At 46.9% G+C, this 16,997-nt stretch overlaps 1 protein-coding gene across 1 annotated transcript in view; it reads right to left on the bottom strand.

Annotated features, from left to right (window-relative positions):
* Positions 1 to 2,350: 2,350 nt before the first annotated feature.
* Positions 2,351 to 16,997, bottom strand: part of Prkch (protein kinase C eta) — a 204,377-nt gene continuing 189,730 nt past the window's right edge. The window contains exons 13-14 of the mRNA XM_075947467.1: positions 4,959 to 5,102; positions 2,351 to 3,594 (exon numbers count right to left, since the gene is read on the bottom strand). Coding sequence (XP_075803582.1) covers positions 3,448 to 3,594; positions 4,959 to 5,102 — 291 coding nt within the window. The 3' untranslated portion in view covers positions 2,351 to 3,447. The remainder of the gene's footprint in view (positions 3,595 to 4,958; positions 5,103 to 16,997) is intronic.

The raw sequence follows: 16,997 nt of genomic DNA on the forward strand, positions 1-16,997 counted from the left end.
TCTCTTTACTTCGAGGTCTCTGGTCTCTCATGGCTTTCCTAGGTAGTCTGTGCTGGGCCAGGAGCCCACAGCATGATGACAGAGGCAGAAATCCATGGGAAGGGCGGCTGACATTTTTGAGTTCTAAAGGAGCCTTCAGAATAAACACATAGATGAAGACTCTAAGTCATTTTGATTGGGAAATTGGCTGTGTGGCAGGTTTGGCTCTGTAAACCAAGGGGAGGAAGAATAGAGGAGGGAACAGGAGAAGGGAAAGACGATTGATCAGGAGTAGGGTTTGGGTGGGGACAGGGTGAAGCCCAGGGTCGCCCTCAGCTTTGGTTCAAATTCAGCACGGGAAGAAAGAGATCTAACAGAGCTGGGCTTGAGTTTGCCTCTTCCAACCTGCAGCCCAGCCCAGAGGAACCTGTGACCACAGGGCTCATTTCCAGGAGAACCTATGACTAGTCGGCTCATTTCCTGCACACACGTCTGGGCTTGGAGCAGACTCTTATCTTCAGACGATATAAAGGGAGGAATTATATGAGCCAGGGTGGCCGTAAGCCTGAGCATCCCAGGCAACTGGTCGGTTTAGGTCAGCAGAAGCAATCAGGGTGACCTTGGAAGTGGTGAAGAACCAATGAGTGATTGGGGTATCGGAGGCATTTTATACCCAGTGAAGACCAACACGTGCCAGTTCGAGTGTTCCAATCCTTGCTCTTGTCTTGGCAGTGGGCTGCTGGGTGGCTGTACACACCCACCTTCTTCCTGCTGCAGCTGTGATGGTTGCACCAGCCCAGCCCATGAAAGGGGGATCAGGAGTTACCAAAACATAGACAGACCTCCAAGAAGAGAAAAGGACTGTGTGCTGCTAAATCTCAGAGCTTGCCTCCCGGGGTTCAAATGGAGTTTATGAGACCCAGCGTGACCCAGACTACTTCTTCTTTCTCCCCTTTTCTGGAAGATGGGGAAATTGAAGTCACTATTGCATCACCTGGGCCTGCCCCAGTTCCCTGAATCAGGGCTGGGAGGCTCCGCCCTTGATTGCAAATTAAGCCGTCTCCCCTGCAGATCTATAAGTTTGCACAGGGGATGGATGACTAACAACTTCCTGTGGACTGGCAGCTTATTTCCTGCTCCCAGCTCACCCCATACTACACCCTTTGAACTGCTCTCAGAACCCCACAAAGGTGGGGAAATAGAATTGGTTTTAATTGGAAAACCTTATTAATCTGGGCTAAAAGCAAAATCTCTGGGGAAAAAAAACTGCTTGATCCCCATCTTGGCCCTAAAATGTTTTGTTCTGTGACTTTGGACAAGCTTTTTTTTTTTTAAAAAAAAAGGAAAGAATTGTCCTGTGCTTCAGTTTCCCCATCTGTACAGTTAAGACGAGAGTACTTGCTTCATAGGAGCATTGAATGAATAGATGCTCTTAAAATTTGCACAACAGGTTTTATATAAAGCAACCATAATGAGTGCTAGGCATAAAGACAAAGAAGCCCCAAGTCAGAATGAACCCCCACCTCCTCCCCCAGCAGACGGTGGGTAGAATGAAAAGCTTTAGACTTTGGATCTAGGTCCACCCTTTACCAAAATCAAGACTTTGGGAAAACCAATAAACTCCACTGAGCACTTCTGATGTCAGCTGTAAGATGACTTCAGTATTTACTCTTGCCCACCACACAAACATGGCATGCAGGGCTACTGAATTGGGCTAAACACAGCTTCAGGAAGGCTCCCAGCTTTTCTATTCATGCAGAAGTAAATTTTTTTAATCCCGGAATGCCAAAAAGAACCCACGGTACTGGTACAAAAAGAGACTGTGGTACTGGCTCAGCCATTTCCTAATTCTCCTCCTAGGCGCTTTGCATCTTTGGAAGGCAGCTGTGCTCACTACTATACCACCATCATGGCTGTCTGCATCTTTAAGGACGCCAAGATCTGCCAATCGAATGGAAAGAGAGGTTACATGCATTCCTCTGAGGAGGTGCTTAAACGGCAAACATCTCCTCCATCTCTCTTCTTGCTCTGTGGCCCTTAGGAGCTCTCCTTTCTAGAGGGCACAATTAGAAGATAGAGAGCCACGGACATGTACTGTATATGGATGATAAAGGAACATCTTGTCTAGCTGCTGAGATTTTGAGGATTAGTCGGCTGCAATACCCAGAAGTCACTTCTTGACACTGGTAGGGGTACTGATGAGTGAGATAGACCACACTGTCCTCAGGGGTATAAGGAGCTATGCCAATGCCTCTTCTATGTCTTTGCCTACAGCCCTGAGCTTTAATAGCTGTGGAAAGCTTTGGAGTTCGGTTAGAAATGTATTTTCCGAGTGGGGGAGAGAGCAAGTCATTCTTTACACAAAATGTCCTTTTGCTACAAAATGCCTTTATTTCCAGCCATTCAAACCTTTCAACTGTATATATGGTTACACATGAAACGCCTTTGCCACCGGCATTGTTTCCAAGATCCATTTTTAACTGATAATGTGTGTATCAAACAACCTTGTCTCTGAAAACATAACTTAAATAGACTGCCAACGGATCAGCCACACGTGCGTTCTCATGGACGTGAACGGTGTGCCAGGTTTCGCCAGTGAGTCAGCCTGGGACGAGGTGGGTGCCATCAGATCCCACCAGCTGACAGGCGGCATGCCACAGACCACTGGCCACGGTTCTGTGGCGGCGGCCTTTCTATAAACAAGAGAGCGTGTGCAGACAAAGACGCCAGGCCTATGCCATGTGAAGAGGCCTTTCACAGAGCGCAGACGCGACTCGGTGGACCCCAGGATGAAGGAGAGCAACATGGAGGTGGCTCGGCCGTGCACACTGAGGGCGATCACGGCACCTTCTTGTGTGACACTCAATAAATAGCTCGTTACTGAAAGGAAGAGACGGACAGTTGTCACGACGTCCAACCTCCTTCTCAATACTGGGTTGTAGGTTGGGAGCCTGAGGGACACCCATCGTCTGTTTCTTCAGAGTAAGTCAGTCTATTTGGAATGTCATTCATTTCCCTAAAGAGAGCCCTCAGTTCTTCATTAGCACGTAGTCTTTTGCAGACCACAATATTGGATTAAAGAAGAATGAAAGGTGGTTCACAGAAACTCTAGACTGGTCTCAGTAAGAAAGCCTGTTAGGCTCATAATTTCCAGAAGCCACTATATTCTTCCTACCGCCTCTCCTTTCGGTTTCTGTCATTTACCCCAAGCCTGACATAGCCGTATAGACTCATGGGTCGAGCAGTGCACATCTCTGTAACATCTCAGTCTCAATTACAGAAGTGTACCATGGCTCCTTGGGACTTGAGAGAGTGGCTCTCTTGAAGCTCCACCCTTTGAGGAGTTGTGAACATTTGCTCCTTGAAGGTGATGGTGGTATTTCTAAGGCGGATGCTGAGGAATTCCCACAAAAGAAATTCCTGGAAAAAAAAAATCCACATTCCCCCGTGACTGTCACTCCCCAGAGGCTACGGCTGCAGTTCCGGAGACACAAAGGAAAAGTTCCTGAACTCATCCTGGTTAATCATAGGAAGATGTCCCTCATCAACCGGAGTCAAAACTGGCTCTTCTTTTATGAAGTCTGGGTCAAAATTGCTGACATCTTCTCGGGATTTCTGTTAAAAAAAAAAAAAAGGAAGCCATGGTCACATTGTATATATAGATAGTACCTGGGATTTTTGCCTCTTATGTGGGTTGCAGCCCATTCCAAGAAGTTCAGAGAGCTGCTCTTCATTGGTCAGCAGCATCATTTATGGTTCTGATGGCTGTGACTTGGTGGTGCTTTATGGCCAGTCCCCCACATGCATATTTTTATGGCCTCTGCCAACCACTAAGTCACTCATTCCATGTCCTGCCCTCTAGTCACCGACTCCTGCCAGGAGGCTAAAGAATAAATGTGGTCACCCCGACTTGCTTACTCACTCACCCATGATCCTCCACCTCACTGAGGTACTGCTTTCTGACAGGCCCCACTGACGGGGCCTGCCTGATCACATCTGTCCAGAAGTCGAGTAAACTCATGCTCACCTCACTTACTGTTCGCACACATTCTACCCGTGTGAGAAGAGGCTCTCAAGTGATTTCACGGCGTTACTGAGCTCAGAGAAATAAGTGTCTATCCCATTACTTTGGGCTGGAGCTGTTGGGTTCCCTGGCTGCCGAGCAGCCAAAGCCTGACAGGCTGCTGCAGGCTAAGCTCACTCCATTCCGAAGAGCTGTGTAAATGGCATCTTTATAAATGGTTGCTGAAGAGACCCTTTTCTTTCTTCTTAATCATTGTCAGGCCTCCCACTTCTCTCACGTGACCCCAGGACACTTGTTTCTCCACCTTCAGACCATGGTTCCTCCCCGATAGTCTTGATCTGTTTTGAGCCAGGCTTCTCTGTCCTCCAGCTCGGAGGCATCTATGTATAGCTCAGCTCAAAGACTATGAGGTGGGCCACCCTCAGGCTTTGTGGCTTAGATTGGTACCACTGGTATCTTCAGCATTTCACCAAAGAGTCTCCGCCTGTCTGGCCTGAGTCCTTTGTCACAGTAGCTATGACAAACTGTGTAGGCCAAGGAGCCAGGCTCAGTGAAGGAGTACCTTGTACCTTTTAAAATATTTTTGAGGGCTTGGGAAAGGTACAGATGAAAACACAAGAAACATGAGAAAATGGGAAATGAATAATGACTTGCTAATCAGTTCAATTCTGCTAGGCCCTAGAATTTAGGGAAACTTAAAACAGATTATGGCATATTAGATGTTGGGATATTTTGATTTAGGTTAAGGGAGGGTAGAGGTGGGGTGAACAAGAGGTGAAAACTTAGTGAGATGCAATCAACACATTGTCTCAGGGGCAACCTGCCCAGTCTCCATCTCCAGGAGGGGCTGGCAAATCTCTACTCTGTCATCCTATGGGAGATTCCAGCTTTTCCATGGATTTTTTTTTTCACCTGGAGAAAAGGGAACATCTATTATAATGACTTTGATACTCACGATTCTGGGTCGGAAAGGCGGTTCCAGTTGGCGATGGTTCAACTGGGCCCAGTCGATTTCCTTGAAAAAAGGATGTCTCAAGATCTCGTGTTCGCCTCCCTGAGCCAGGCTGCCCAAGCGCATGGTAGGGTTCTTGGTCATGAACTAGGAGAGTGCAAGAAAGAGAGAGTCATTCATTCACTCATATGCAACCCCATCACAAGACAGCAGGCACCAGCCCTGGCAACGGCGCTCCTGGGAGGTATTTTGGCTGTTCTTGCTCACTAGCTGGATTTTCCATTCTGGGCAGCACAGGCCGTATGAATCATGCCTTAAAGTCGAGACTGCCTGAGTGGATTGTTGGCCTTCCCCACTGCCATTTCGGGCACGGCCACTAAAAGAAGGCTGAAGGGTCCAATTTTCTTCTCTGTAAATACCAGGTGTTTTTCTTTCCTCTGCAGAGAAAGGCAACTCCTTATGAATTAGGATGTCTTTCCTTGTGGACAGCAAGCAGATTCTGAATGGGGCTACTTTTAGGAACAGCTGTGCCATTGTTCTGAGGCCCACAGCGCTGGCCAGGGTTCCTGCTCTCTCCTCAGACCACAGAGAAAAGTGAGAGTCATTGTTGTTGAGATCTCTAGAAAATGGCAGCAAGGGTGAAAAAACTCTTAAAACTTCTACGACCCGTTCTAGGACAAACCAAAGTGGGTTGCTTGCTTGTCTTTCTGTGGCTAAGATGGTTGAACGTTTTCTGCATTCAAGATGCCCCTCTTCTGTTTTGAAATGGGTTTATAGGCGAGAATGCAGGACTGCAGAGACCAAAAGCTAAAAGAAAATGCCACATAGTCAAGTACTGTTTGAATACAAATCTTCCGCCTTCATATCAATTGGGAGATATTCTTATACTCAGCTCCTAGGCATTTTGGTTGACTCCTCTGCTTCTTACAAATGGTCTTTGTGTTTTCATCATTTCCTAATGAAGGAACTCAGAGAATAATTCACTTTTCAGGGCCAGAATATCATTTTTAACTTCAAACTATTTCTCATTAAGAACAAAGCAAAACACTGAACTTGAATGGAGAGTTTTGTTTGGGTTGGGCATGGTGGTAGCACATGCCTGTAACCCCATTGGAGACTGAGGCAGGAAGGTGGTGATTCTAAGTCAACCTGGGCTATAGAGTAAGACAAAACCAGAGCAGCAACACAAGGGTGTGGGTATAGTTTAGCACTAGAGTGCTTACTTAGCACAGCAAGGTACTGTGCTAAGTAAATCCCACCCCAGAACTGTGGGAAACAAATAAAGCAAAAAGTTTGCGGTTTTATTTAAATCAAGTTACTTTGTGTTTCTTCCAACCTTAATTTCTAGTGCTGGGGATCAAACCCAGGGTTTTGTGTGGGTGAGGCCAGTACCCTACCACTGAGCTACACCTCTGAACTCTAAATCAAGCTATCTATAAACAGAGTAAGGACAAGTTTTGACAGTCCCCAGATATCTTTTCTAAGTTAGACTTTACAAGCACAAAGCAAAAGTAAGACTGTGTTTATAGAAACTGTTTGGGGCTGAATTTACTGAGTGAATTTAAAGATCTTCCAAAGAAAATCTTGTGGCTGATGCAAACACAGAAGACAGTGACATCTGGGCCATGCCAGAAAGCCATGTAAAGCTCCCAGTGTTGGTTCAAACGAGACGGATCAAAGCTAAAGAAAAAAGTGACAAAAGAGCCTCAGCAACGGCAATTCCAGGGCATCTACTTTGCAAAACACAAGGAGGAGGAGGAGGAGGAGGAAGAGGAGGAGGAGGAAGAGGAGGAGGAGGAGGAGGAGGAAGAGGAGGAGGAGGAAGAGGAGGAGGAGGAGGAGGAGGAGGAAGAGGAAGAGGAAGAAGAAGAAGAAGAAGAAGAAGAAGAAGAAGAAGAAGAAGAAGAAGAAGAAGAAGAAGAAGAAGAAGAAGAAGAAGAAGTAGAAGAAGAAGTAGAAGTGTCAAAGGGAGCCAGTAAAGAATGAAGACCCTGATGGGGTTTAGTGGCTTTTCCTTTCTCCAAGTGACAAAGAATTAGGAGATCTAGGGTGCTGGATTAGAGGTAGGACCCAAAATAAAATAAGCATTCAAATAGTCACAGGTCCAGTCCCAGCAGTCTATACCTACCTACCCCAGGCCTTTACAGGTTTCAGAAATACATGTAAGTTATTCCGTTATATAAGGGCCAGAAGTTCATACTGCCTGTGATCTCGCCTGAGAAACTTATTTCTTCAGGAAGATAGGAAAATTTCTTTGAGAGAGAGAGAGAGAGAGAGAGAGAGAGAGAGAGAGAGAGAGAGAGAGAATTCTCTCCATGGTAATGTGAGCAGGGTACATGGACAAGCAACTGCAAATCTAAAAGCTCACTGACAACTAATAATGAAATTAAAAAAAAATTAACTTGAGACAAAAAAAAAAAAGTAGCACAGAAAAAGACTCAGATGGCTTGTGGGAAATTCCCAGGCCTGCCAGTGTTGGGAGAGAGGACATCCTGTGAATGTGTGGGTGCAACTTGTTCTTCTGGGAAAAGGGGTCAGTGCAGGACTCTAGATGCCAGGGTGGCAGAAGCATTGCTGCCTGACTCTGTTCATTCGTCCCTGCCCCTGGCACTGAATCCGAACTCCCATGGAGCAGAGAGCAAGAGGCATTGTCTGAGGCTGACAAAAATCCCAGAACACACCTCTAGCATGGGGCAGGACGCCCCACCCAGTGTGACTCTCTGGAGAGCACGCCTCTAGCATGGGGCAGGACGACCCACCCAGTGTGACTCTCTGGAGAGCACGCCTCTAGCATGGGGCAGGACGACCGATTGCTGCTGGACATCGTCTCTTGGGATTCTGATCAATCGTTTTGAATAGTATCGATTTAATTTTTTTAATATATTTTATTTAAATTATGTGTATCTCTGTGTATCTCTGTGTGGGTAAGTATACATAAGTTCAGAGGCCAGAGGCATCAAACACCCAGGAGCTGCAGTAATAGGTGGTTGTGAGCTGTCTACATGGACACTGGGAACATGGGTACACACTCATAACTGTTGAGTCTCCATCCCAATAACCTTGATATTTTTTTAAAACCTAGACACAATCATCCTCCACATGACAAGAAAGTCTGAGCAACCAGTCTGATCAGCGTAGCTCTCACCCCTCATCAAAGAGGCTTCTCTGCAATGTTGGAGACTATATGACACTGGTCAAAATGCAGGGAGCAACCGACCATGGGGTGTCCAACCCCAATGAATACATCTACAATGCAACCCCTACACACACGAAGAATCGCTGGAGAGGGGGCAGAAAGAATGCAAGAACCAAAGGACCAGGATGGCTGCTATGGATAGTGTCTTCTAGACAGGCATTGCCTCAACAAGGCCTGCATAGGGACAATCCCAGTTGGCATGCCGAAGCGGATGGGAGAAATTTCACAAGGCGTCACCCCTAAATGAGAGGCAGCCAGTGACTGCTGAAAAGGGAAGGGTCATTCTTCTCTAGGGATGAGTTTCCAGATAGGTTATCCAATCCTAAGCGGTTAGCCTTAAATCCATAAAACTAAATGGACCCAACCACTGTGTATATACGTATGTGTGTGTCTGTGTGTATATATGTATACATAAGAATAAAACTAAATGGACCCAACCACTATGTATGTATGTATGTGTATGTCTGTGGTCTCTGTGTCTGTGTGTATATATGTATGTGTGTGTGTGTGTAACAATATTAATTAAAGAAAAGGCAATGAATGTTAGAGGGAGCATGGAGGAATGTGGGAGGTTTTGGAGGGAGAAGAATAAGTATCATGCAAACATGATACTTAAGAAATTATCAAAAACAATACCAATTAAACAAAAAGGGAAGGATCCTCCATCACGCTTATAAAGCCTACATGGTATCTGGTGAATGCAAGGCAGTGTACTAATCTTGGGGCTGTGCAGGTGACAAAGGTAGAATCATTCCATCAAAGTACAGATCCAGAGAAGAGGCAAGCAAACTGTAACACACACTGGAGACACTGAAAAGAACATAGGCGAAGTGCTCTGAGAGCCTGGAGGACGCCTGAGCAAACAGCACTGGGCCTGGTGGTAGGAAGGCGAGGGACAGCATCATGGAAGAGGTGGCATTTGATGAGATGGAGAGCAGGGCAGGATCCGTGAAGAAGAGGACAATCACGCCTGATCACACAGTCAGCACACACACCCAGATGCGTTCAGGCACCTGGGGTGCCAAGAGAAACGCTGGTAGCCTGGGACAGTGGGCACATGGAGGTAGCTGGGGAAGTGTGTTGGTGGTGAGTCTGACCTGTCTGAAGTATATGAGAAGGCAAGAAGACTGGCCACACCGTGATGAACAGGTGAGGGCTGGGAACGGGAGCCTAGGCAGGAGGCTGAGACAAACAGTTGAAATGACAGGCAAGTTCAGAAACGACGGCGCTTGTAGTGAAGTGGGAGGAAGAGTTGGGAACAAGTTCTAGAAGGATTTAAATAGGAAACATGCCTAAGGATAAGTGGATGGATAGTCTAACGTCAAAGGCTCTCCCCAGGCAGTGCGACAGAGTACCAGAGGCAAGTCCTCCAGCGTTAGTGTTAATGGCAGTGTCAACAGCAGCAGTCAGGGGAGCAAAAACAAAAGCACATATTCTGTAAGATTATGAAAGCTGTCAGAACCAAAATGGAGTCACTTGTGTCAAACCTTAATGAAGCTGGGAGGTCTGTGAAGGAGGCAAGGCTTTGCATGGCCCCTGATAACAAGACTTATCCCAGAAGACTCTGCTAGAAGCACATGTCTTTGCATACATGCCGCCACAAGCTTACACAAGGCTGTCTGCCCAACAACTGTTTCCACTGTTGTACCGATGCCATCCTTGTCATTGATTGTAAAGCTTAAAACTATGATTTATGTAATGTTCCTCATTTGGCCATCAGCCCCTGCCCCCCTTGATGTCAACCCTCTGCAATATGCTCCTGATTTACACGCTGGCATGCATAACACCATCGCCACGCCAGCTCCTGACTAAGCATATGAACCTCTGGAGAACCTCTCTGCTTATTGTTTAGTTTAATAAGGGTGTAAATCTGAGTGATTGACAAGCTCAGGTTTGTACCTGAGATATCAAGCACCACACAGAGATGACTAACCACGTCTGTATGGGGTGCAGGCTGGGGTGAGAGCTCTCAGTGACGTGTGGGAAGGTGGGCGAGACTGTTTGATGAAAGAAGGGAAGAGAGAGAGAAGGGTGGGTGAGTGAACAGAGCTGAGACCATCTCATTCAATCTACATTGTGTGATTTAAAATAATGCCAGTTATCATTTAAAAAGCAGGAGATGACACATGACATGAAGGTCAGGTGTGGATATGGGGTACCTCCACCCTTGAGCTGTCACTCCTTCAGAGGAATGGCCTGAGGATCAGTGGTGGGCATGAGACCCCCAGGTGGCCGTACATAATGCCACACATGAGCCTGGTGTCACTAGCCAGCTTTCATGGCTTCTGGCCACGAAACAGAGAAAGAAGAAAGCTCTGCCTTGGCGTGGTGACTCATGCCTCTACTTCCCAGCATTCAGGAGGACTGGGCAAATTTGAGGCTAGCCTGGGCTACTGAACACCAATAAGACTCATTCTGAGATAAGGGGGATCTAAGGTGACAGGAGACAGGAACTAGACTTGAAGAATCCAGAAAGGGTTGACTATTAAGACAGGAACCATTGTAAAGAGGAGGTACTGGGGTGGGCCCTAACGGATTTCTGTGGGGGAGTGGATTACGGTCCCTACACTACTATTCTCTCTAGACATGCAGAACTGGAGAGTTAAGAGAATCTTTCCTACCAGTCTTGGACTTGACGTGGGCCACGGCACACATTCTACAGAGGCAGAGCTGAAGGCTGGAGGGACTTGCCACCCTGGAGAACACCCTGGCCCTACTGCTGTGAATGGTCACCTACATGCTTCATCAGAAAACACCTCCCAACTTGTCCTTGTTGCTAATGGGCTCAAATGGTAACTCCAGTGAGCTAACAGTCCCTGTCTAAGGTCGTTCTTAAAACAGACCTTCGCTCCACTGGCCTTTGCCCTGACGATGGTCCAAGTGGAAAAGTTTGCCAGGAAGGCAAAGCATGTGGCCTCAGGAGATGCTGAGCATATTGACCAAAGGAAGTAGGTGGTTCATAGGGCCAACATAAGCACTTTGTAAACCAGGGAGAGTGAGTGAGGGGCCTAGGGGAGCTGGGTCCTTCCCAAATGTAAATCTCACTGTGGAGGGAGGGCAGAAGAGAGAGGCACAGGGTGGGGTGGGAGGGTATCTCAGTCTCATCCTGCATTCCCCAGGGAAAGTGGAGAGACGGGGAAGCTCCAGGACACAGAATCTAGGGGAGAGAGCAGCTTCAGAGTGAGGTGTACTGGATGGTGCTGGCCAGGTTTGTTAAAGCTTCTCTCAAGAGAATGTCTGCAGAGCAGGAAGGATACATGGGGTGGACCGCAGAGGGTCACTGGCTGGACTTGGCTGTTCCTGACCTGCATGCGTACGTCAGCTGCAGCCTGCGCGGCTGAGCGGCCCTGAACGCCTATTAACGTCTCTGGAACTCAGACGGCTCCCATGTAAAGTGGGGATTTCTCTATACTTTGTGTGTTAAAGTAAGCAAGTGACAATATCTGCGTGAAGTGCCTGTCACAAAGCTGTCCTCAAGCGATGCCAGACGGGAGTCTAGTCTCAAACTCTCTGGAGCTCTGTCTTCTTCTACCCCAAGGCTCCAAGAGAAGAGACTAAAGACCCAGGCCGGCCTGGACCCTGAGGCTTGTCTGGCCTGCCTGTTATTCCCTTTGCAGTCAGGGAAGAGAACAAAACCCTTTCTGCTCTCACAGTCCCAAACCTCGACTGTGGAGTGATGGGAGTGTTCTTTGAAAAACAAGTTTGACAGCAAATCTGTTCTGAGTCAATTTTAAAACAAGAACTCAGAGCCTCGTGTGCAATTTCATCCACAGCACCCACACAAAGGAGATTCCCGTGAACGAAAACAGGTGCCAATGGAACTTCCTGTCAAAGTGGTGTCTGGTGCAGGACTGATCACGTCTTGTAGGCTGAACACCTTTTTGGAGGTGTTAGTGCGGAGCTGTTGTAGGTGACAGAGTTTAGACTAGCCCTGTACAATGATGACTGCTGAGACAAATGGATTCAGATGTGCTGTGGAATCCATGAAAACATAAAGCTGTGGCAATAATTATTTATCCTATTTCAAAATGCCTGACTTCTCTTTTAGAAACTTAAGTATATTGTGTTTATTTAATGTGACTTATAAAATACCGTTTATGAGCAAGTGTTAGACTGCTCCATGGTCTACATTTACCTCATCTCCATACACGAAATGAACATTTATGGTCAATGGCTAATGAGTCCCCTTCTTGCTTTGTAATTAATCCATATGATAGAACTAGTTGAATGAAAACAAGCAGAATGGACATTGTAACAGAATGCCTCCTGCAGAGGATGAGCTGATGCCTTCCTAACAAACAACACAAGCAAAAGCTCAGCCGTGGTAAAAATTGCAGCCCCCTATAGTTCCGAATGTTTCACTGAGAAGTTCTAAACATGATCCCACAAACAAAGACCTGTGAAAAACATCTGATCCAAATGTCCAGCAAATATCTTCAAGTCAGCACCAGAACAGAATACTGGGTGTGGACAAAATGCCTGATTTCTTAGGAAGAGGGCTAGTTACATAAACCGAGCAATTAGACAATAGCATTTACTCCCAGGAGTCAGAAAACACTGTATGTTCTAGTTAATGGTTGGATTTGGCTGTTGGGCAAACAGAATGACCTTCCCCATTCATTCCATTTCAGGACCTTAAACAAAAGGCAGACAAACCTGGCAGCTATTGCTGCCAAGCCAGAAGGGAAGGCAATCAAGCCATAAGACTCCCCGATCAGTATTCCAGGGAGCCACTCCGAAACAGGAGGAAAGCATTTCATGGCTCTAAAGAGAGATCTAGGAAAGGAAGACAGAGGAAGGACACAGGATGGTAAAGCAGAGGTTGGCTCCCTGCCACAATGGTCAATCTCATTATGGGCACAGGGCCTGAAGGCCACCCGGAGAGGCTGGCAGAATGTGCCCTGTGGGTGCACACTGCAGGCCCCTACCTTCTGCTTCTGACTCTAGTAGAGCCTGACCCAATTGGGAAGTACAGCCGCCAACTCTGTCCATTCACAACCCTTCCCCGTGGAGAAGCTGGGGACACACATCTCAGGATGATCGGTGCCAAGAACACAGTCTACCTCAGAGCCGTGGCCACAGAGGAACAAGGCTGGGAGTGTGAGTTAGAGCATGAGGCAGCACGAAAGAGGACAGACATTAAGGTGACCTGGTGCTGATGTCCCTTTTCCACAGGGGAACACAGAGTCAGATGGTCACACCTGAGATGAAGTTGACGATAATCCCTGGAGAAGGGTGGGGTGTGGCCGGAGGGAGAGGCCACAAAATGGATTTTTGGAATATCTCTGGGGAAGTCAGCTGCACTGTTTAAAGAATAGGCTCTCACATGGAACGGTGCTGCTGTAGGACCCTGGGTGAGCCACATGAGAGTCACTCTGGATGCTCACATTGGACCTGCATGGGACTTACTGGCAAGGCTAGCAATCCGCATAGATATGGCGAAGAACAACCCTTTCGGTGTGCATACTTGCTTAGCTAAGGGCAGTCGTAGGTGTGGAGAGCATGGAGAAAAGGAAGGGGAGTATTTTTAACTGTTATTGTTTAGTGAGTAGCAGCCATTTTTATACGAACATGCTACCATTTTTTTCATCGCACCCAGCAGTGAGTTAAATGCTTCCCATTCATAGCTCACAACCCTAGAGCAACCATGCTTACTATTCCCATCTTATGTATTGTCAGCCTAAGGGAGAGGTCCATTCATAATCTATCCAAGGCCATGTGGTTTGTAAGTGGTAGAGCTGGGATTCGTACTGTGACACCAGAAGCCTTTGCTCTGTGTCCCTAATTTTCACCTCTTCTGGAGGCCACCAATGCCTCCCTTGGATTCTGGACCGGAGAGGACTGTGGGAAAGACTTAGGTTGATAAGAATCATGGCCTAACCCTTGGAACTTTGCCTGGATGAAAACTGTGCTTGGTATAGATGCTCTCTGGGCCCACACGACACTCTCTTCCTGCCACCAGTGAAGTGACTGAGATGGGTACCACCAGTAAGAGGGTGGCGTGAGAACGGGAAGCAAAGCCTTTGCTTCTCTAAGAGCCTGAAGCATCTTTCAGTTTGACCACCTGATTTTATTACAAGCAACTAAAGGTTGATTGATGTGTTAGAGATGATAACGGGACACATTCATGTTTCCAAAGGTCTGAGGGCTGTTGGCCGGACAGGCAGCTTGGATGGGCGAAGTAAGCTCAGGCGGATGGAAGAGGGACCATATCACAAGGAAAGTCAAAATAAGTTTTTTAAAAAATTTCCCCTTGTCTCTCCTTCCTTCACGTCTCTTCTCTTCCCTGTCTTCCTTCTTACTCAGTGCCATCAAGTGACAGAAGGGCTTTTCCTGGGAACAGGGCTTTCCTTAGAGAAGTCTGAACCAGAGTAATGCTCTGTCTTTATATTTGCAGTCCTGGGTGCACAGCAAGGCTTGTGTCCTATGGTCTGTGTCAGTATCAGAGTCGATAATCTTCATCTTTCTCTCTTCTTACTTTTGCCCTTCACGTTCTGGAAGAAAAGAGCTGGAACTTTGAAGATGACTGTATTTCCTTAGCTATAAACGCTGCTTGCTCTCTGTGTGGGATGGACTTTATTGTATTAAAAAAAAAAGAAAAGAAAAAAGAAAAGAAACTGCTACAGCCTAATTCCCTGACCTAGCCTCACCTGGCAGGTTCTAACTGACTGACCTTCCAAGATATTCTGTGAGCTCTCCCCAGAGGCACGGTGCATTCTTCCTCTTATCAAAATCCAGTACAATCAGTGCCCGGCATTCTTCCTGTCCCCACAATAGGGCAGAATGCTGGCTGTGTCTCCCAGCCTGCGGCTGGGACTCAGCAGCCTCTGCCTGCACACACACTGATCCCTTGTAGGCGCTACCTGCCTGTCCTGTGTTTTGTAAACATAAGCTTTTCCTGAATCCCAAGCCATCTTGAGAACCTCATTCAGGCCATGTGGTTGGGACGGATAAAGGTCAGAGGTGTCTCAGAGATGGAACCCAGCATCATGTACTTGGGCTTATGATTTTTATCTCAGTTGGCCAATGTTCCCTGAACTAGGTTGAAGCAAGGTGGCCAATGAGGCAGGCTCCACTCTTCTCTAGTAACTTCCTTTTATTATTATTAGAATTTTTCATATAATATATTTGGATCATATTCTTCCCCTCCTCCAACCCATCCCAATTTCCCCCATCTCCCTACCCACTCAACTTCATGTTCTTCCTCTTTGAAGTGTGCAAGGAAAAGGAATGCATTCTCCCTGACACTGGTACCCCACCTGCCCGAGCCACATGAATGTTTCTGTTTGGGTACCACCCTCAAGAGTTGCTACTGTAGGGGCTGGAGAGACAGCTCAGCGATTAGGAGCACTGGCTGCTAGAAGTCCTGAGGTCAATTCCCAGCAACCACATGGTGGCTCACCACCATCTATAATAAAATCTGATGCCCACTTCAGGCAGAACACTCATATATAGCATATAAGTTAAAAATTATATATATATATATATATATATATATATATATATATATAGCTACTGTAATTTGATAAGCCATATTTTGTCAATATCCATGGGAGGCCAGCCCTTCTCTGAGTAGAAACAGAGGAGGGGTAAATGGAAGAAGCAGCAGAGGGAAGGTGGAGGGAGGGACTGGGAGGAGATGAAGGAAATGAAACTGTGGTCAAAAGGTAAAATAAATATTTTTAAAGAAAGAATGGCTACTGTAAGGATGGGAGTGCTTGGGAAGACTTTTCAGAGGACACATTGAATGCCCATGTTTCCTTCCGTGGAAACTCCGGTCAGTACGCTCCTCTTGTGTATATTCCTTGCCAGCTACCAAAGATCTAATTTTTTGCAGTGGATAGTTAGTTGTGGCTTTAGACATCAAAGATAATACATATGCAGGACCACGAATCAAGAATCTTGCTTCTGTTTAGAATTTTCCTAACTTAGAAAGGACTTCTGATGCAGAGGCTGTCCTCAATCTCGTGTCCCAGAACCTTTGACAGCTTTATATTCCTAGTTGGAGAGCTGGAGGTGGAGATTAAAAAGACCTGTGGCGTGAAAGGTCTAGTTGAAAACAGAGGAAAAAGAAGAGAGGAAGTCCTTCACAACTTCCTGTGAACAAAATGCAGCAGCCCCGGCTCTCAGGAAATGAACATTCTGTGAAGTGGAAGGAATTTAAAAACAAAACAAAAGAAAACAAAGCAAAACTTTGCGGTCTCTGGGAAGACGTGCACTTTTCTGTGGCCTGCCTTGTTATCCTTGATGGGAGTCAATAGGTTGCTTCCAGGAGGTGTCAGTCCTACCAGAAGCTTCCATGAGAGGCTACGGACATATTATTTCCTTCTTCCTTCTTCCTCCAGCCCTGAAGAAGAGCTTGTCAGGATGAATGCCAGCCACCTCTCTCTCTTCTGACAGCTAGTTTTGGGGTGTTCTGTGTAACAGTATTTGAAAACCCAGCTCTAGGGTCTGGAACCGGAGCCCTGCAAGCCTTTGTCCCCGCCTTCCCTTCTTCTCAGCTGGCTGACCCCTTTCTGTCACCCCGCTTGAGCCATCCAAGCTCCAACAAGAGAGGGGGTGGGAAAGGGAGAAGGTAACGAATCCTCTCTGCTCCCCATTCAGCTGCCTGGCCACTGCCAGGGCCTGGCTCATGGTAGGGAAGGATCCCAGAATTCACTGTGGGTCCCCTCTTTGTGACAGAGGCAAGCAGGGATTCTGCACACAATGCACGGCTGATGAAATGTGATCATTTCGATGACAGCCAAACCCACACATGTACAGCCTCTGTAATTTCTGTAAAGCTCGGGAACAAAAGCACTTTACAGCCTCCTGCTGATGCCGAGATTACAATGCTTCCAGAACTG

The sequence above is a fragment of the Microtus pennsylvanicus genome, chromosome 14, assembly GCF_037038515.1.
Source record: "Microtus pennsylvanicus isolate mMicPen1 chromosome 14, mMicPen1.hap1, whole genome shotgun sequence".
In the NCBI taxonomy this organism is placed as follows: domain Eukaryota; kingdom Metazoa; phylum Chordata; class Mammalia; order Rodentia; family Cricetidae; genus Microtus; species Microtus pennsylvanicus.